We start from the raw sequence: 21,529 nt of genomic DNA, 5'->3' as shown, positions 1-21,529 counted from the left end.
GTTAGGATTTTAGATTTGCAGTGAGCCAGAACCTCAGGACTAAATTAGGGTAAAGGGTAAACAAAATAGTTGGAGTAACCCAATAGATGTTTTTAATTTCTATTAATCTGTTTGTATTTGTATCAACTCCTCTGATCACCAAGCAGAGCACCCTTGATTTTAAGTAGGAGATGGAGACCATCTTTAGGAGGTAAATGTTATCATATGCAGATGAACACAGTTTTGAACATGCTTCAAGTTGTAGCCTGTGTCCATATTAGTCTTTTTTGTACTTTTATGGACTGTTAGCTTAATCAGGGCATAAAGAAAGTAATGTAGAAAATAGTCACTCCCCCTTCATTGCCCCAAATTACTAAAATTTATCACAATTCATCTCATTGCTGTGAGGTTTTCAGGTCCAACCAACTCATCATCATCATTGCCATCTGATCCATGCTGCAAGCGTGGCTACAAAGCAGAGCCACAGGGAACCATCAGTCTTTTGATTCATTTCACACATCATATGGAGTTATTAGCTCTGGGCAGTGACCTTAATGATCAAAGTGTGGATACAGGTGAGGCTCCTCTGCTGTGTTGCTAGGCTTACAGTTAATATTGAGAGAACAAGGATCTCAGTTTTGTCGTTCTCAGGGCCTTTCTTTATACTAAACCTTAACAGTGAGGAGCCCTGAGGTGACTTATTCCCTACAGATTGGCAGCTAAGCAGTCCAGGTTATATTCATATTATACTCATATGTTTAAGAGAATGTGAATATCACTTTTCCATAATTCAAGACAGTTATTTTAGCAGATAACTTTGACATAAATCTGTGATGTAATCAGGTTGTAACAGCTGAAACTGCCTCCACATCACTGACTGCAACAGTGAAACTTTAGACAGTTTGCCCGAGGTGCTGTCATCATAACTACTCACATAAAACGACAAAAGGACCTCTTTAAATGAGAAGTATTCTTATTCCAATGAACGGCTTCTAGACTTGTGCTTTTATTACCCGTAATCAGCATGTCTGTAACCACAATATTAATAGGATGACATGGAAACAGTTGGTGCTGCCAGATTTGGAAGCCGTGGGAGATTTCGTCTGTTGTGGGAGATGGTGTTTGTCACAGCCAGCACTGCGGCTATTACTGATTTGTACCCTTGGGTCCCCAAGCATAAGCTTCAGAACACTTGCCAATGCAAATATTGAACAGAGTGTGGGACGATTTGCTTCAGGTTTATTTTTAGGGGGCTAAATGGATTTAATTAAAGAGTTTTAATGGAGAAGGGAAACAGACCTAGAATCTTCGGACTGCTTTTGATATCTCTATGAATATTTAAATACTCGTGTAAATTTCATAATAACTGTGAATGAAAGCTATACAGGGAGCTAAGCCTTTTGTTGTCTTGTCTTGAAAGAACTGTGAAAGTGGAAGCAGCATTAAACATATCCAAAGACAGAGATAATGAATCAGAATATGGTAATATTACATAAATCAGAGCATGACAAAGTAATTGTGAAAATAAAAAAGTGTTAATGATAAAAGCTCAATATGAGGTTTTTATGCTAAATAACTGGAATATATTGACTTGGTACAAATATTCGTTGTCAAAAGAGGACAAATTGTGTCAATTTGATAATAGTCCAAGAGATTGATTGATGACCAAAACCAGCCGATCTGATTTTATCACCTGTCACACTTAGCTTCAAGCCTGCACACAGCCTCTGGTGTGGTAGTAATGCCAGGATAAGACTACCACCTGATAATAGGTTCACCTAGAAGACGTAGGCTGATGTAATGACAGGAAGACAGTTTCTGAAATGCCATTTTATACTTTTTGGCATCAAAACAAAACTGGTTTATCCCTGCGGGTCCTTTAATGAAGAGGGTTTAAAATTATTTTTTGCATTATATTACTGATTTGGGTGTACATGCTCTCAGTACAGTACATTAAAAAAATGAAATGTAATCAGAAGTTGTGTTGAACAGGGAGCAGTTCTGCAGTGTCAGTAGTTGATGGTGAATATCTAGAAACAGAAGACTGATTTCTGGTTTGACTATTCTTGAGCTCAAAGTGTGACATTGGCTCCTCCTTCCTGATGACATCATGCAGGTCTTTAAAGATTACTAGTTATGAGGACTACTGGTATTTTTTTAATCTTGGCAAAATCAGGGCTGCACTGATCCTACTTTTTAGGTCCAGATACCGATGCCGATGCCGATACCGATACCTGGGCTTTGGTATCTGCGGATACTGATATTGAACCAATCCGGTTTCTTGCTTCTTTGCAGTAGGCTACAGCTGGGCTTCCTTTATATTTTTCAGCGTGACTGCCATCTGTGGAAACATTAGCACTGCACATGTTGCAAGTTTCCGGCGGAGTTGTTAGCAAAAGAAGCGTGACATGCAGCTAAACCGCGGAGCCTCTGTAGTTATCCTCCATCATGCTCTGCTGGGCAAAAATGCACAGATCATGGCACTGATGACGTAAGAGACGCACATGGCTGTTGTAAACACAGGAGAACATAGAACTGAGATTAATAGATCTGCGATATGGACTTTATATCAGCCCCTTGTCACCGATATCTGATCTAACTTTTTGAGTCCAAACTGGCCGATATCCGATACCAGGATCGGATCGGTGCATCCCTAGGCTAAATGTATAACTCTGAAATCACCTTACTTAACACAGCTACTAGTTTAACAGACAAGCCAGTGTTGTTTAATCTGATCCAGGCCTTAGTCTAGTTTGTAACAAGTTTGCTACACTTTCAGCTTCTCCCTCCTGCTATTTATTGCGTTAATCAAACTTTTTCTATGTCTGCTCCTCAGTTTTAATGTTTCATCGTTTATATTTAAGAGTATATCATTGTATAAACAATGGCAGAGGCTAGTTTGGTTATGGTGATTATTTTTGGACGAGACGCTCAATCTTTCATTGTTCTTCAAACACTCATCCATACCTTTAATCATTTGTTCTGACATTTTTCTTTTATGTCAAGAAAAACATTTTAGGAGCCCATAAATCATTCATAGAGTGAGAATGTTTGATGTGTTTGAGGATGACTCAAACATAAAATGTATACTCATTTCCCCAGAGTGTAAATGTCTAATATCTGAGCGTCTTCTCCTTTAGAGGCATGTAGATCAAAGATGTTATTCACATCTAAACTGCTCTTACTGTCTTCTTTGTCTCTTTAATTATGTATATGTGTTATTTCCATACTGAATCCTGTAAACATACGGGGACAAACCTGTGGGAATTTTTCACGCATGATGAGATATCATTTGATGAATTGTTTTCTTTGAAGAGAGACACATTCCTCGCGGCTCAGAGAAGGAGGGAGTGAGGGCAGTCCTTGGTGATACCACATCAAGCTCTGGTCTGAAAAGTCTCCACAGCATCAGAGCGTAGTTTCATTAAATTTAGCTTTCCCTTTGTATTTCATAACAAAATCTGAGTTATATTTAGATCATGCCTGAACAGGCTGCCAGTGAGGGTGGCATTAACTAGCAAAGTGAGATGAATGTCTCTGCGGCACGGTTAAATGTGCTCATGGATGTTTGACCCGTCCTCAGGTTTAATTTGTTTTTTGTGAGGTACTTTGCATTTGGCCAATTAGACACCAGGCTGCATTTATCTTTTTTATGCTCTCAGGATACATTTCAATGAGCTTTAATCTGCTTCTACTCTATATTTAATACCGCCTAAGTCTGCAACAAACCCCTCTGGAGGTCTCTTAGTAGCCATCAGTAACTGGTCTGCGTAGTTTAGGTTCAACTCCTGATAATTGTAATTCCTTTCTTCATTTTTGCAGATAATAGGCTGCTAAATTGAGCAAATGAGATTGGAAAAATGTAAGAAGGGCTGTAAAAGCAATAGACAAACAGCATGAGCTACCACAATATTAAGATATTAACAAATTCAGAACTTCCTCAGAACTGTTTTATCTCAAGAATGAGCATGCATGTGCCTCTGCCTATTAAATATTCACATTGTTTATCCCTCTCTGTTTTCCAGTTTCATGTATGGGGAGCTCACAGACAAGGACATGACGGAAAAAGTGCGGCTTACCTTCGAGAATTATGAGATGAATTCGTTTGAAATCCTTATGTACAAGAAGAACAGTAAGTGTTCAGCACCATATGTGAGAGAAAAAAGAGAAATGTAAAGTTCTACTCTCTTGAAATGCAAATGTATTCAGAGGCTATAACGTACAGCTGAGTTCAAAGGCAGCCCAGAAAATTTCTGCCTCAGAAGAAATGTGCTAATTGGTTGCGAACCGGGCCAGAGAAGCCATCCCAGGAAAATACAGTGTGTAGTGCCATGTATTTCCACTTGCATGTGTAACTGTCCTCTGCTTTCAGGTGTTACAGGAAGTCAACAATAATTCAATTCACACTCTGTGATCAAGATTTCTGTTCATACTTGTCACCCCCTCTAAAATGAATAGGATGATGCAGCAAAAATGAAATGTGTTATTGGTTTTTTTTTCACTTTCAGGGACGCCGGTTTGGTTTTTTGTGAAGATTGCTCCTATACGAAATGAACAAGAGAAAGTGGTCCTGTTTCTCTGCACATTTAGTGACATCACGGCCTTTAAACAGCCCATTGAAGACGATTCCTCCAAAGGTCAGAGTAATCAAGTTAAGTCTGTGAACCTTCTTGTAACAAAAAGGCATGCTTTACTGAAACTTTGCACAATAGTTAATACCATTTTAGAGGGCATAAAAGGAAAAACACATGTCAGCCTACATAAACTGTTTTTACATGATGTGGCAGATAAGTGATGAGTGAGAGGTTATAAAATGAAGCAGAGGTAAGATTAGTCTGCTTAAGGACGCAGTTGGACTCAGTACATTGTGCATCTGCTCTGGCAAGTGCCTGCTCAGACAATTATGCACCACACACAGAAAAAGATTCACTAGACTGTATGAGTGTTGCAGACAGCACAAAAAGGACACAGATTAGTTCAAGTACAGATAAGCAGTAGCAACAAAAGCAGGGAGTGGAATTATGAAATTGAGAGTCTAGTTCAGGTTACAGCTTGAAGAGGTAGCACTCTGCTGAAGGTTGTTGCATCAGTAAATCTGATGATACATAAGTTACATGGTCCCTATCACAGTCAGGATGAGAAGCCCAAATGCTATTATTTTCTGTGTTTACAATCTGAATAAATGTATTAAATCTGACACATCTTTAGCATTCATTGCATGACTCATTTAATCAAAGAGTTAAGCAACTGTAAAAAAATATTACTTTTAATATTGAAATATTTGATTAACTATTTTTAAACATAGGCAACAGGTAACTTTAGCATGAAAGCTCATGTGAGGTTTTTCAGCTGATTATGAAACAGACTGAAATTTATACTCTTGCCTCTTTATGACTTAAATAGCAAATAAAACCATCAACGAGAAGATGTATTATTTCTGTATAGTTATTTTTAATGTCTGAAACTGCCATACTGGGGTCAGCGTCACTAGAAGTAATTAACAGAACATTACACTAGAGCTTTGTTTTACATTTTACATAGAAAAGATTATTGCTCAATCATGCATTTCACTTTTAAAAGAAAGCAGGATGAGATTTGTTTTTTGAGAAAAATTCCCCACAGGAGCTTTAAAAGACTTCCTAGCTCATGTTACATTTGATAGTATCAGATGACAGTAAAAATGCATTCACTTCTCGCTAATGGTATTGTTAGCGAACAGTAGAACTTGATGGAAGCTTAGCTTAAGGTAGCACTCGTGTCCTAGGCACTGATACCCTCATGGTTTTAACCATTGATTGTATTTGCTGCGGCTGATTCAGAAGTAGGGCTGCGAAGGGGTGGAACATTTCCGGTAAATTTCTTGAATGTTTCCATTAAATTTCCATGGGAAGTTAAGCTGAGGAATTTTGGAAATATTCCAAATTGGAAATTATGGGAATTTATGGGAATTAACTGGGAATTTAATGGAAAGGTATCATATCCAGGCATAAATATTTGTTTTGTTATAAGCAGACATCCATCCAAAATAATACAATTAAAACAGATTTATTTGTAAGTAGAGCTTTATCAAGTGTTAAATATTGTATTGAACAATCAATTTGTTCATTGAAGACCAAAATATGAATGTTGAGTTAAATATTACTCATCCCCCCCAAACCATTCAAAAATTAACAAAAATGCAATCCCAACAAAGTCACATCAAAAATGAAAAGAGCCCCTCTCCCCCTCAAAAAAGTCCTTTTCAACATGCAAATAAAAAGTGCATGTAGGGGCGTGGTCTCAATAGCCCTGCAGTAAGCAGTGTGCTATGTGCATGTGATTGAGGAATAGCATATATATTCAACTGTACTTGCATGGAATCTGGTTGTTTTAGTCAGGATTATGCTAAAATATATTTACCCCAACTATATTTAAGTTCCCTATTAAGAGCCAACCTTCAATTTAGTAAATTCCTGGTTTATTCCCATAAATCTCCGTTAAATTTCCCATGGAAAACTTCCAACTTAGAAAATTCCTGGAATTTTTCAACCCTATTCAGAAGCAACAAAGTAATAGCAATTTTTCTGATTTTCTATGAACTCGAGAACCTTCAGCAGTAAAACATTTTGAGATCTCTTGGACTTTCTACCTTGGATGCGACATCAGTGGAAAATGGCTGCTGTGTGAATATTGTGTATTTGACTTGCTCTCTCTGAAATAGGATGTGGGCTTTCAGCATCAGTTGGCGTTTGCAGACAAAACAATTCTGGATATTACCTGAGAGTAACTGCTTATTCTTAACAGCTTTTATTCTTTTATTTATCTATTTTTAGTAATTTTCCTTTTTTAACTAGGACAGCTGAAGAGAGAAAGGAAAGTGGGTATTAGAGAGTGAGGAATGACATGCAGGGGGTGTCTGGGAAGCCAGCTTGCCTTGACTTGCCCAGCTTCTGCTGTGACGAGGTCTGCACCCTCAGCACATGGGATGCGCTCAAACTGCTCCGCCAATGATGATGCCAAGATAAATCTTAAAGTGATTGAAACTGGTCAGTGGATAGTTTAGTAATGCAACAATCGAACGGTGAAAAAAATGCTTCTTGAGGGTTTAGTGCAAAAAGAGAGTCCAAAGGAAACATACAAATTTGACTTTAGTATATGTACATTTGAATGAGGCCTTTTAGGCCATATCTGCTGAACATACTACCAATGCTACCATTATGATGTTACACAGTCAGACATTGCTATCTCTGCATCCACATACTGTGCTCATACCCATCAACAAACATTAACATGACTCAAGGTTCCTCTGGTGCTGCTGGAGTACCTACTGTAATGTAAGAGCTACAAAAAACAGTTTATCAGAGCACAGACCTAAGGCTTTTTGAGTGCTCTTTTGAAGCCCTTGTTGCTCAGCATGCCCCAGCAATAATTAAGGTTTGATAAGCTCAGTTATCAAGTGCTTAGAAATTGTTCAACACCATAGAAAAAGATTTTTCAGAGCCTGATCCAGTGAATCTTTTCACAACTCCCACGTCTCCAAGAACATGCTGTTGCCCCAGGAAAAATCCAGTATCAGAAAACATTTTTTAAAATCATGTCGTAGAAGTTTGGCTTACTGACTGTTTTCTAATCCTCAGGTTGGGGAAAGTTTGCACGGCTGACTCGAGCTCTAACAAGCAGCAGAGGAGTCTTACAACAGCTGCAGCCCACAGTGCACAAAGGAGAGAACGTCCACAAGCACTCCCGCTTGGCTGAGGTATGAAGCAGAGCTGCATGCAAGAGACTCATTTTATCTCTTATTTTTTGCAGTGAAGCAGACAACTGTGCTGTTCTGACAAGGACTCCAGAGTGATTGTTCCTGTTCAAGGAGCTTTCTCATCCAACCTTAAACTAAATTGTTTTTCTGAGACTTACTGAAGAAAATCTATGACGATAAAGTGCACACTCGTTGTCTTCTTGTGAATATCTTTCTATTTTTTCTCTCTTTTTGATATTTATGTGCCCCAGGTAAAAAGCCCTCAAAATATCACATCTGACTTTGAACTTCTGAAATATCTGCTGTGAATTCGGGCGGTTGCAAGTTGCATCAATCCCCCCACAAGGCTGTGGAATCCTGTAGGGGCTGATTTTCGACCTCCTGCTCTTTGTATTTATTTATGTCTTTCTTTTTTGGCAGGTACTGCAGCTGGGCTCAGATATCCTACCTCAGTACAAGCAAGAGACCCCCAAAACCCCTCCTCACATCATCCTCCACTACTGCCTCTTCAAGACCACATGGGACTGGGTCATCCTCATCCTCACCTTCTACACAGCCATCATGGTTCCCTACAACGTCTCCTTCAAGACCAAGCAGAACAACGTGACGTGGCTGGTGGTGGACAGCATCGTGGATGTCATATTTTTGGTGGATATAGTTTTAAACTTCCATACCACATTTGTGGGACCTGCCGGTGAAGTCATCTCAGATCCTAAACTGATTCGGATGAACTACCTGAAGACGTGGTTTGTGATTGACCTGCTGTCCTGCCTGCCATATGATGTCATCAATGCCTTCGAGAACGTTGATGAGGTAAGCGCTCTTCTTTGTGAAATAAAAACTGAATTCACACTTACTGTAAGAGCTAAAATTTTCAGTATTGTACTGTGTTACAAGTTGTAAGTAGTAAAAAGGTATCTGACAACCATCATCATTCAGGGTCCCTTAAGGGATTCTATTTCGCACAACCAGCTTCTCACTCTACATTATATTGCTTATTACCTGGCTACCAAATAAAGAAACAATCATGTCGGCACTAAGTATTAATCTAAAGAGGATTTGTTTTTTAAATGATTTTTTATGCAGCTAAAAAAATTTTCCTCAGATTTAAAAGTTGTTAGCGCTTCCGATGCAATGGTATTGTTATCAACCTACGTGCTGGTAGTGTTTTTCTATTGGGATGCTTAACATTCTGTATGAAGCAGCACCTGTGTAAAGTTCTCTTCCCTGTAACTCTTCTGTTGGCATTTTCTTCTCACTGCATCAGTCCAGTCACACTGCCAAAGCCCAAACTGTGATGCAGTTTGTAGTTGCTTTGTGTACATTTTCTTTAATTTGGTCGACGTCTCTTTCACTCCACTCCTTGAGCGTTTTACCATCCCTTGCTAATTTCTGCGCTGTTGTCCCTGTATCTTCTTTTCTCTGCTTATGACTGGTCAGCCGTTCACCACCAATCTAACGTTTTCTACTCTTCAAATAAACTGAGAGTAATATTAAAAATATCCTTCATGTTGTTTACAGATACTATCAGAAACTAACGTTTTTGCCACATTGTCAACAGGAAGAGGTGAAAGCATGAACTATATAAATGTGCTGGATTGATTTGATATGACTTGTGGGCTGTGGTTGTCCCTGGCATCCCCTCTCTCAGAATCAATTGCTGTTGTTATGGGGTTATAAGTAATAGGGTAGGTAAAGAGAGCTGTGTTTAAGTACTGATTAATCAGCCACTTAAAAGACAATTTAAGAGTTCATTTGCAAAAACAGTTAACTCACTTTTGAAAAATTCAAAAAAAAATTCAAAAACATATTTTTTCTAACACTAGCTTTTGGTATGATCAATCAACTGAGGTTGGGTGGCTTTGACTAAGTCAAAATTACTTTATTAATCAGAGATATCTTGAAAATGTAACTTTATTAGGAATCTATAGCTTTCTGTTTTTGCAAATGAACTCTTCACTTGTTAATGAAAATCCGGAGGGTCATAAGATGTTTGATAACACATTCCTTGTTTTCAGAAAACGGCTAACTACTACTTCAAACCGTTTCTCATCTTACCTTTTGTTAACCTTAAGTTACAGTATAATGCTGTGTTAGAAAGACATTTGCACCTCTAGGAATAACTTGAAAGGTGGAATGATATCACTCCAGATCAGCACTTTACATTATCCTTTTGGTCAGCCTAGAAGCAGTGATTTGATCATTTGTGATACATTTATTCTAATTACTACCAGGAACAAAGTACAACAACATTTAAGCTTCTAACCAAAGTGTGATTTTAGAGGAAAAGGGCTAATGTGTAAATACTGTCAATTAATGGGTAAGTCAACTGAAAGAAAATCAATCAGCAATCTATACTGAAAATCTTATAATCCCATTCTGATCCATTCTAAGGAGTTTGGCAGCTTATTGCAGACCTACTCAGGCTATCAACCCATTTTATAACCACCCTATATCACATTCTGTGCTTTAGTTGTATTTTTTTGTAATAGTGACAGTGAAAAAACGAGTCAGACGAAGCAGCATAATAATATGCTTGTTTGCGAATTCATAAACGTTGAGCCATAATGAGGCAGTGTTTGCTGGAGAGCTATCACAGGATCTCGAGATAATTGGCACATTTTAATTGGGGGAAGGAGTGTTACATTATTAAACTGAGGCACTCTGCAGCCCTCTGCTTTGTCACTGATGCCTTAAAACCATTAACACCTTATGACAGCTGACAAAAGCACTGAATCATGGGAAAACCTGCTGTGATTAAAACCAAGGCGTCATGCATTTCCAAACGTGCATTTTCAGTCAGCTCTGAGTTTTATAGTCTACTTACAAATGTGAATAAATTAGACTTTGTGGTGTTTTTGAAGGATTTTCAAGCTTTCTCTTTATTTAAATCTCCGTGGGGAAATGTTTATTTTTAGTTCACTCATTTCCCACCTTTATTTTATCATTGAAGGGAGAACAACTCTGAAAGTGCTTACTTATCAAAATATTATGTATGTTTGGTTAAATCTATTTAGAAGAAGGCCAGATGATACTTATCCTACGCTGTATCTGAATCTCCAAGGTTTGGTGCTTCTGTATCAGGTCCAGATTTTTATTTACAGTATATGGACACACACACACACACACACACACACACACACACACACACACACACACACACACACACACACACTCTCACACACACACACACACACACACACACACACACACACACACACACACACCACACACAAACACGCCTGCGCACATAAATTATGTGGAGCCTCAGGATCCTGCACTTGCTAGGTTTCATTATAATAATGCATCTTTGCGTGTGTTTGTGTTAGCCAGTGTGTGCTCAAATGTGTCACATCTCATGACGTGTGTGTGTGTTATTGCGACAGCGTGGTGGTGTAAAATGCTGCGGTTGCATTTAACAGCGTTGTGCATCACACTGAGAGCTCTGAGGGGCTGTCGGACAGCACACACAGTACAAGGGAATATGAAGGATTGTTGGAGGGCTTGAGCACTGAGTTGTATGTGCAGGTCAAGCATTTTGGCCCTTTTGCTTCAGCAGCCTGAATGCTGACAAGTTCAACTAGCAGGGGCACAAAGAGTCAGGGGTCAACAGGAGGAATAAACAACAGTCTTTTGGGATTTTTAGGATATCTATGGTGTTATTTGATCTTTTTTGCATTACCCAGTAAAAAGAATACATAGATAAAAATGATGTTTAAGTGTTTGTAGCCATTAAAAGAGCCACATTGTTGCTTTTGGGAAATGCATTCATTATGTTGAACAGAATCAGTCATTATTTAAATCTGTTATTTTAAGGCTTATTTTCATATGGGAACATTCTCTTGTTACAGGTGCTTTTTATAGTTTTGTTTCCCAGTAAACTCAATGTCTTGCACGGAGAACGTTGAGTGGACAATATAATAGTCAAATATGTCAGTTTGAGCTTACGGAAACTGTGATGTTTATTTTCTGATATCAATCAAATTTGCCCTCTTTGGTTTACCTGTGAACAAAGTATATCTCAGTCAAGCACATTATGTATTTTAATCAATACTAAGTAATGCAATGAATGGATTCCTCTCCTCATAAAAACCTGCCATGCCTATTTCCTCTACATTATTTATACCGTTGTTTTTATTCTAGCAGTCTTGTTCTCTGCTGGTGCATGGCTGCATGTCTTGGTTTGTCAACACCACCTGTAGATTAGTGGAAAAGTGTGAAACCATTGTCAGACTCATTCATCTACTGGTACCCACCACCCATTAAAAAATACTGCTCCATAACTCTTATCTAAGGTCAACCACTCTACTTGTTAATGGGCAGATAACTCAATAATGAAAATAAATGTGTTTATGCTATGTCCAATGATGCAACACAACATTCCTTTATTTAAGAGCTGAAAGTAAAGGTAGATGAGGAAAACTGATATATGGTCAAAAATGAATTGGATATCCAACATGCTTAATAAATGGCACCTACCAAGTAATAGTCCATTATTGTGGTGTTCTTCAGGCCTTGTGTCTGAGCTTGATAAGTGTCCACCTGGTTAGACACTACTTTCTAGGTATTGGGAAATATAAAAAATAGGGAAAAGTATGGTGGCAGTCATAATTGTACTAAAATGATATCACCCTTCAAACTGTATGTTCTTTTAGTGTTTTTGACAGTTTCTGCATTATATGACATGGAAGATAAAAACACAAAACAACACTTCAGGAGGTCCAGGAGGAAAATTTGCTTGTTTGGTCTTAGGTGTTAATAGGAGATAGATCTCTTTATAATGGATAAAGCATTTTTGCACTGTATTTTCTAATGTAAGCAAATTTCATGACTATTTTTAGACATACGTTTTCATTTATCCTATAATGCTAAGGGCAGCTGATAATAGTTTTGCATCAGACATTAAAATATATTTCAATTTTAGCCTAGAAATCCCCAGAAGTGAACTCAGTGCCTTTAAAATGTTTAATAAGAGCCTTCTATTTCTTGGAATTTTTGCAATTTTAAACACCACATATGAGCAAAATGAAGCCCAGATACCACTCTAAATTCTGTGAAATGTAGTGAACACAGTTGTTGGTTACAGCTCTAAACCTCATTTTGCTTCATATTTTCTGTGAGGTTGGAGTCTACATTTCGCCTATGGGGTTGTGGAATCATGTACTGTAAACTGACATCCATTACTACTATGACCATTCACTTCCAGGATCATCTTCCAGCACGTGTCTGCAACATCTCAGTGACTCCAATTTGCTCCAGATTGCTGTGAGGCAATCCATGGAGAGGGTAAATGAGAGCGGGTAAACAATTGCCCGTGTTATTAAACCCAGCACTGACACATCTCTGCTGTTGCTGCAGACCTTAACGACTGACATGAATAACTTTGATGGCTGTTTTCCCCAACAGGTTTCCAAACAGGGAAAAAGATCATTAAGAAGGAGCGGCTGTCAAAGTTATTCTTGGCAATTTTAAAGTGTCACACATCACCTCGAGACTGATTTAACTTCACTGTTTGTGTCATTTCAGTGTCTGATGACTGGTAACCCAAAACAACAATAACAAACAAACAAATACTAGTCGCTGTCTGTATGCCTGAGCAAAAAGCTGACACAGAACTGCATGCTTTTCTCATACTACATGCTTTACAATCACAGATAAGGTTTTTTATTTGTCTTGTTTATTGGTTATACATGTACTCATCGCTGACATCTGATCTTCTCTCTCATTTAAGCTTTTATTTCTTCTTTTTCATCCCTCCATTCTGTTTGCATGGCCCACCCATCCCCCCACCTTCCTCTTCTGCCTGTATTCATGCATGGGACGTGATGGGAAGAATTGGAACCACCGAGCTGTCACTCAAGTAGGCTTCAGTTTGATTAGAACAGTTTTGTGTTTTTACCAGTGTTTCACTCGTGGACACACCGTCACATGACACAAAAATGCCACATTAACTCTCCATGAAAGCTCTGACAGCAAGCCCTGCTCATCCCCTGTGAAATGTGCTCCTACATCGACATTTTAGCGGTTGTGCTGGATGAGAGCACAACAGTAGAGGCATCATTGCATGAAGTGAATGTCATAGGGAGCAAGTTAAGATTTGTGATGCTTGTTTTTTTTCCTCCTGCTGAAGCTTTTCATGCCTGGAGATGACATTGATCTGATTGTGCTCTGCAGTTTGAAAATGATAAACAGCATCATTAAAGCTGCATGAGAGCTGATTCAGTCCTCTAGTCAGCAATACATGTCATTTGTGACAAATACACAGCAGCAATTTGATAGTTAAAAATTGAAAATAAGTCATCCTGGCATTGAAAATATGCTTCACCAGAGGGGGTGAGAATAAAGTATGCTGTACAAATTTAAAGCTGCAGAAACCTTTTTCAGACTTACTCCCTGAGTTTCTTAATTTGCATATAAGGTTAACCATAGGGTCAACGCTCAAAATATTGAGTAGACACAACATTAAATACATGAAATAAGCTGAGCTCTGATGATGTGGAAGAGTTTTTTTCAAACATAAGGTAGTGTCGTTTATCCCTGTTTCATGCTAGGCTAAACTAACTGCCTCTTGGCTCTTGTGTTTTTCTCTCTCAAAGCACAGAGTGCTATCATATGTCTTATTTTACCCTTGTAATAATAACATAATGTTACCTTTAACAACTTAAACACATGAACACAACATCCCCAATTTCAAATTCAGGTCAAGGTAGCTTAAAGCTGGAGACTTTTAGCCAGAGGATACAGCTAGCAAGGGATTGATGTTTTTTTTTTACTATTCGTTTGTGTCTAAATTAAGCTATTGAAGACTTATGTATCCAAAAATAAGCTTAAAGGTACTGGAAGATATATTGTTAAACTTTTGTTGTTCCCCCTCTCACTGTTTAATGCTAGGCTAAGCTAATTTCCTCTTGGCTCTGGCTTCATTCTTTGAGCTCAAGACATCAAAATACTCTTTACAAGAAAGTGAAAAAGGAAACCTCTGTCGGCCTTTAAAAAAGATATGTTATTTTTAGACTCTTGTCATTTTACATATGTAGCACAACCATCAGGAGCTAACAAGTCATATCTAGCTCTTACCAGAAAACTGAAGAAACCTGTTTCAAAACTGTTTTTTTTCTTAACCCTCCTGGTATGTTGCTGGTCAAATTGACTCTTTTTAAAGTCTATTTTAGGCAATATGTTCCTTTCAAACCAGCTAAATGCAGCATAAAAATCTGGGTAGCATGTGACAGAAGAGGTGTCGTGTTAATTTAACAATATCACTTCATAACATTTTTTTTTTAAATAAAATAAACAAAAATATATGTCATAAAAAACTGTTGTATTTATATTTAGGGCTTTCCAATGTATTTTTTAAAAAGTTTTTACATTAATTTTCATGAAAAACAAGTGAGTTATCCTCATTGAACCATGATCTGTGAGAATTAAAGAACACCAGTGGACTAAATCTTGATTTAAATGGTTAGTAATGGAGTCAAAAATTAGGTTAAAAAAATAAGTATTGGGATTTTTTGGGGTTCTTACACTTTTGGATAATTGAATATGCCCCGGGTCAAATTGACCCAGGAACATTATTGATGTTCCAGAGAAACGACCATAACAGGAGGGTTAAGTAAACTCTCTTAAAATATATATTCAGTAATTAAAAGGTCCTCCTAAACTTGTGTGTTTGTAGAGTTTGCAGCAGAACGGTATTGCACTGATAATTTCGTTGTGTTGGAGCTCAGGTCTGTAAAGTGATTTTAGAGAAGCTGAGGTGTCTGGCATGCAGCTAGATCAGATCAAGTGACAGCGAGCACTGCAGTCGTACTCAGATTGCACACCACAGCACATTAGCTAGATCAATACCCCTCCCAGGAAACACACACACACACACACACACACACACACACACACACACACACACACACACACACACACACACACACACACACACACACACCACACACACACACACACACACACACACACACACACACACACACACACACACACACACACATACACACACCAGTAAACTGATGGGGCTGTCTGTTAGAATCACTGAGTGGGTGTTTAATGTTGAGATGACATTTGGTCATTATTATGTAACTGCGACACAAGTTGTAAAATTTCATCATGTTGCATAGTGGTGTTGTAATATAAACTTGGCCTTTATTAACATTAAGTATTTTGGGGTTTTTATTTAATTTTTGGTACATTCTATGTTTGCTGTTATCGTGATACCACATTAGATTTACTACGTGAGAAAGACTCATATTTCTTTCATAGCATTGATAGTTATGTTAGAATAAGGCATAGATTTTGAGTTTAATATCTGATCTGGAGTTAGAGCCTAAGTAAACAAAGGAAAACAACCCACTGTTTTTTTACTTGCTGCTTGAATGGACTAAAATCATCGTAATAAATAGAAATAATCCACATTTTTTTCAGGATTTTTGTTCATTGGCAGCAATAACCTTATACCATACTCACATACTGTTTGTCAAATATGAAGATTTTGATCCATTACAAATAATGAAAACTCTATATATCATATTTTGTGTACTGTACAGTAGATCTCTCAAATTTGTCCTTACATGAGGAGCTTTCATATCGGTTTAATCCATTGGGCAATGATGAATCCTAACCTAAAAATTGCAATATAACAGTAGAAAAGTTAGGTTTGGACCAAAAAATTTTGTATGAGCATAAAAACATAAATAATTCAATTTTCAACAGTTCGACACAATGTATGAGTATGATCATATTGTACATACATATACAGCCTTAAGAAATGTGTTAGATTTGCTCATTTATGAGTAGAGAGTACATATTTTATGAGTGGTTTATAACACACTAAAACACAGATGATGAATGACTGAATATAAAACACTGCTGCAAAAATATTGACATATAAACAACCTCTCTTAAAACTACATTATAGTTTGCTTTGAATTATATTCAGACATCAATAAAGTGCTTATACAATACTAAATAAGTGCTCTAATATTTAAGTCTTACCATATATAAGGGCTCTCTTATCTTGACTGTTCTAAATTAAGTTTAGGTTTTTCATAATGTTTAGCTGAAACATAAGGGTCAGGTTTGTTGACTTTTCCACTCAATTCAAGCATTTTTCTGATATTTGTTACTATTTCTGTCTATGTTCTTTTAATTCCTGCTTAGGGGATCAGCAGTCTGTTCAGTTCACTGAAGGTGGTCCGGCTTCTTCGTCTGGGTCGGGTTGCTCGTAAACTGGATCACTACATAGAGTATGGAGCAGCTGTTCTGGTCCTGCTGGTGTGTGTTTTTGGACTGGCCGCTCACTGGCTAGCCTGCATATGGTATGTTCATGACATTTACTTTTCATTAATTACTGTCCTTCCTTTCAATTGGTAGCATTTACTTTTCCTCTCCATCAATTTCAACTTAAAAGGAGATCCAATTAATATAATGAGGCCATTGATTAAGCTAGTTAGTTCATTAAGTAGCACAGATTTTTTTGTCAACATGCTTGTTTTCACACATTAACAGTGTATGTTTTGGGTACCTCAGAGCCTAAAAGAGTTATAGTGGTTTCTAGAGAATTTGTTTTTTCCTCATTAATATGCAAATTTATGGAGTGCAGGCCCTCCGAAGTCTAATCAGATCATCTACTCTACAGGCGGTAGTGGAAGCATTAAGTTTCCATCATGTGTTGTGCTTGTTTTTTTATGTCTCTGAAAATGTGTTAAAGCCCATATGCACACAAAGACACACATACACACAGACTGAAAAAAGTAAATAAGTTTGATACATTAATATGACACAAATGTAAACTCTGCTGCTGAAAAATACAGTATATAATATTATATATTTCAACTATATACTCTAATGACTTTTGTTTACATGTTTTATCTACATCAAGTAGTTTTTTTTTTATTGAACACTCTCCCCCATAAGATTCGACTTTCTTATGATTTATCCATGGTTAAAATAAAATAACATTATTTTTATATACAAGATTCTAAATATCCCTCACACACACACACACACACACACACACACACACACACACACACACACACACACATAGACACACACACACACACACACACACACACACACACACACACACACACACACACACACACACACACACACACACGAGAGGCTCTAAACAATATCATAAACAATGTTTATTTGCCCAGACAGGATAATAAAAGCTGAATGAATGAAACTGGCAGTGCTCCAAAACCAGACTCAGGAACAATCAAAATAGCTTCAGTGTTGTTTCCCTCAGTGTGGTTTCTCTGGTTTCCATGGCCACACTCAGAGCAGCAGCGTTGAGTTGAGAAAAGTTAAACTCTCATCAATCATGATCACCAGGGCAGAAATTTGTTTTTCACAATTTCTGTAAATTCTTTTGTTCTTGTCAAATACTGTCCCAATTTTCCTCATAAGGAGTTTTGAAATTATGAAAGCTAAGAGGCATTCATGCCAAAGACAGCATTATGTTCAGATGACTGCTGTGACAGTGTTGAGCCTTACAGAGCTATTAGCATTACTGTATTTCTAGGTCTCATTTAATACTTGCAGAGGGCAACATATTCCTTACCACTAGAATCAGTATTTTCACAACTTTGACTTTATGAATCTTTAGCCTGCATTAAAAAAATATATTTGCTATTGCAGTGTCACAGACTCTCAAACGGACCTCTCATGTCATTGCTGGCCTGCTATTGTTAGCAACTAGGGATGCACCGATCCCACTTTTTAGGTCCCGATACTGATACGGATACTTGGGCTTCTGTATCTGCCGATACCGATACTAGCCGATCCAATCCTGGTATTGATTTAACAATCTCTATTCCTTAATGTGAGGATAGAATCATGTTTTGGCAACTTCAGGCTTTTCTGACTTGATGGTAAACTGTACCTGGGTTCCAAGTGCTAAACCAGAGGCTGGAATCCCTTAATTTCAAGGATCCAGAACAATTAAATCCAATAACCTGTCAGTTTTTTCACACTTTGAATCCATTAATAGAAGGTTTCTTGCTTCTTTGCAGTAGGCTACAGCTGACGTAAACATCTTTCTTTGGGCTTCTATTGTATTTTTCAGTGCGACTGCCACCCGTCGAAACATTACCGCGGCACATGTTGCAAGTTTCCGGTGGAGTTGTTCGCAAAAGAAGCGTGACATGCACCTAAACTGCAGAGTCTCTGTAGTTATCCTCCATCATGCTCCACCGGGCAAAAATGCACAGACCGGCCGGCACTGATGACGTAGGAGACGCACATGGCTGTTGTAAACACAGAAGAGCATAGAACTGAGATGAATAGATCTGCCATATGGATCCACACTATATATCTGCCCCTTGTCACCGATATCCGATCTAGCTTTTTGAGCCGATCTAGCTAATATCTGATACCAGGATCGGATCGGTGCATCCCTATTAGCAACCCCTGGATACATAATACAACAGAAAAGATATAATCTCCTTTAATGCAGTATTTAACGTCCACATTGCAGGTACAGCATTGGTGATTATGAGGTCATCGATGAAGAAACCAACATTGTTCGTGTGGATAGCTGGCTCTACATACTGGCAGAGACGGTGGGCACGCCGTACCGCTTCAACGCCAGTGGCTCAGGGAAATGGGAGGGCGGGCCGAACAAGCACTCAGTCTACATCACTTCCTTGTACTTCACCATGACCAGCCTGACAAGTATTGGCTTTGGTAACATCGCCCCAACGACAGATGGAGAGAAAATCTTTGCTGTGGCCATGATGATGATTGGATGTGAGTGGAGCTGTTTTATCTTCTACCCAGTGCAGCACAGATGCATGAAACATGAGAAGTTTAACTATGCTCTTTAAAGCCACAACCCACTGAGATAGGTATATAAATTAATTATAAATAAAGCAATCTAAGTTTGGAAATAGAACTTTACAGATGATTTGCTGAGCAGTAGATCTAACTCTCATGTAGCCTATAATCTGCTGCTCAGGTTGAATATATTATATGTCAGTCCCAAGACTTCTTACTGCAGTTCTTATTTAATTTATAGTATCACTATTACCTATTGCACTATCAATTTACAATACCATAGGTCTGTGATTTCTTTTCTCTTTCACTCTGCCTACTGCCAAACTCAGAGTGTGTTCCTTTTATGAGGTGTCTCTCCTTTATTAAGCTTATAAAAAACAAGGACTTTTTTGGCAGTTTTACTGCACAAATGTCAGTTTTACTTCAGGTAGTGGAAACTTTTTTTCTAGAAATGGACATTTTGCAGACATCTGTTCAGCTTTCTACACGCAATGATGTGACCTCCAGTCTGGAAATATCATTTTCAAGCTATGTATGAAAACGTCTGTTATATGTTGAATATTGACTTTGAACATGTGACTCTTTGCAATCAATATTTTATGAGGGAAATTTGACTTGGGTTGTACTATGGCTCGATAGATATTTCTAAGTTTCTTGTTTAAGTTTTTTAAAATGTACTTTCCGTTAATGAATAATATATAAAAAAACACATTTTTTCTCAGTAGAAATTTATTTCACAAAGCTCATGATTTATTTTTTTTATTTTTTTGCAATTTTGGCCATCTGGCTTGTCTTGTGGTCGAAATACAAGAGCTTGTAAAGTTTTTTGAACCCCTGAGTAGACTAGTGATTTTGTATCTAGCACACCAAGGAAACACACAACCACATGTTAGCAGCTAAGCTAACAGACATAAATTCAATTCTTAGAGTTTATTTTTTCTCTGTAAAGCTTTCCACTGAATGAAGTGATCCTTCCAATTTGGGATGGACGTGTAGCACAAGGTAATTGTGAGCTTGGTGAGCCATTCTGGCTAATATAGTAAGATTATTCCTGACTGGCTAGCGTGTTATTCGTTAGCATAGCAGCTGCCCAGTTCCAACTGTGCTAGTCGTAAAACTTTGACTGGTCAAACTTGTTTCGATATTAGAAAAGTGCCGTATGAAACTGCATCAGTATTGCGGCCAGTGTTGCCTCATAAGTGCTGAGGTACCAAAGGCTGAAGTAGTTTATTTTTGGTCGGTACATTCTGTACATCACAAGTTTCAGGATTGCGCCCCGTCGGCACCAAGTGGAAGAACCTCTATCAAATTACTTATCAAGGCTAATTAGATTGCCACAGGCTAAGGAAGTCCTTCCTTCCCCTGAGAGCAAGAAAGGGCCAGCGCAGTCTGTGCACCTCCATCGTCACCATGTAAAACCTGATTCCCATAGGGCCCCTTGTTAGCAATTGAACTGCCTGTCTGGAGGTGAGTCAGCTCCTTGCTCAAGGAGTCACTTCCATGTTTCTCTACATTGCACTTCTTAAGCTTGCTAACTAGCTGCATGCTCAGCTGTTTAGTCTTGCTAACGTACCTTCTTTCCCCACACTTGTTTTGCAAACTATATTTTTATATATACCGCACATTAATGCAGATAGAAATGCACAAGGCAAACATTTGATAATATATTTGACTTGAAGGAGGGTAAAAGGTATGAATCATAAATACTTTTGATTAAACAATAAAAACTTTTTTTTAAGAATTGCTTAACATTTGATATGTTGTCTTTGCACTTTTTTAAATTTCATTTGGCTTCAAATTATTTGCAAACCATCAAAATCTGTTTTCATGAACATTTTACACAATATCCCAACTTTTTGGGAATTGAGGTTGAATAATATTAATATTTGAAGAAAATCAGTTAAATTCAAGTAACAGTGTCAACTTTTTCTTTTACTGTCACTTGTGGCTTACCAGAACACAGAACAAACAATTTTACCCTAGACTGAATAACAAAGCCTTGTGTTATAATGTAGTAAAGAC

The 21,529-nt window shown here is 37.9% G+C and overlaps 1 protein-coding gene across 2 annotated transcripts in view; it reads left to right on the top strand.

Annotated features, from left to right (window-relative positions):
* kcnh1a (potassium voltage-gated channel, subfamily H (eag-related), member 1a) overlaps positions 1–21,529 on the top strand; it is a 46,206-nt gene that overhangs the window by 7,471 nt on the left and 17,206 nt on the right. The window contains exons 4-10 of one of the 2 annotated variants that reach the window (XM_034681067.1): positions 4,005–4,111; positions 4,488–4,616; positions 7,596–7,714; positions 8,135–8,527; positions 13,548–13,574; positions 16,883–17,040; positions 19,209–19,480. In XM_034681067.1, coding sequence (XP_034536958.1) covers positions 4,005–4,111; positions 4,488–4,616; positions 7,596–7,714; positions 8,135–8,527; positions 13,548–13,574; positions 16,883–17,040; positions 19,209–19,480 — 1,205 coding nt within the window. Of the gene's footprint in view, positions 1–4,004; positions 4,112–4,487; positions 4,617–7,595; positions 7,715–8,134; positions 8,528–13,445; positions 13,575–16,882; positions 17,041–19,208; positions 19,481–21,529 lie in introns of both variants that reach the window. The other variant, XM_034681066.1, reaches the window with a different exon arrangement.

This window comes from Notolabrus celidotus, chromosome 4 (assembly GCF_009762535.1).
Source record: "Notolabrus celidotus isolate fNotCel1 chromosome 4, fNotCel1.pri, whole genome shotgun sequence".
NCBI classification, from domain to species: domain Eukaryota; kingdom Metazoa; phylum Chordata; class Actinopteri; order Labriformes; family Labridae; genus Notolabrus; species Notolabrus celidotus.
The sequence above is the reverse complement of the archived record's forward strand: the minus strand, read 5'-3'. Positions and strand labels throughout refer to the sequence as shown.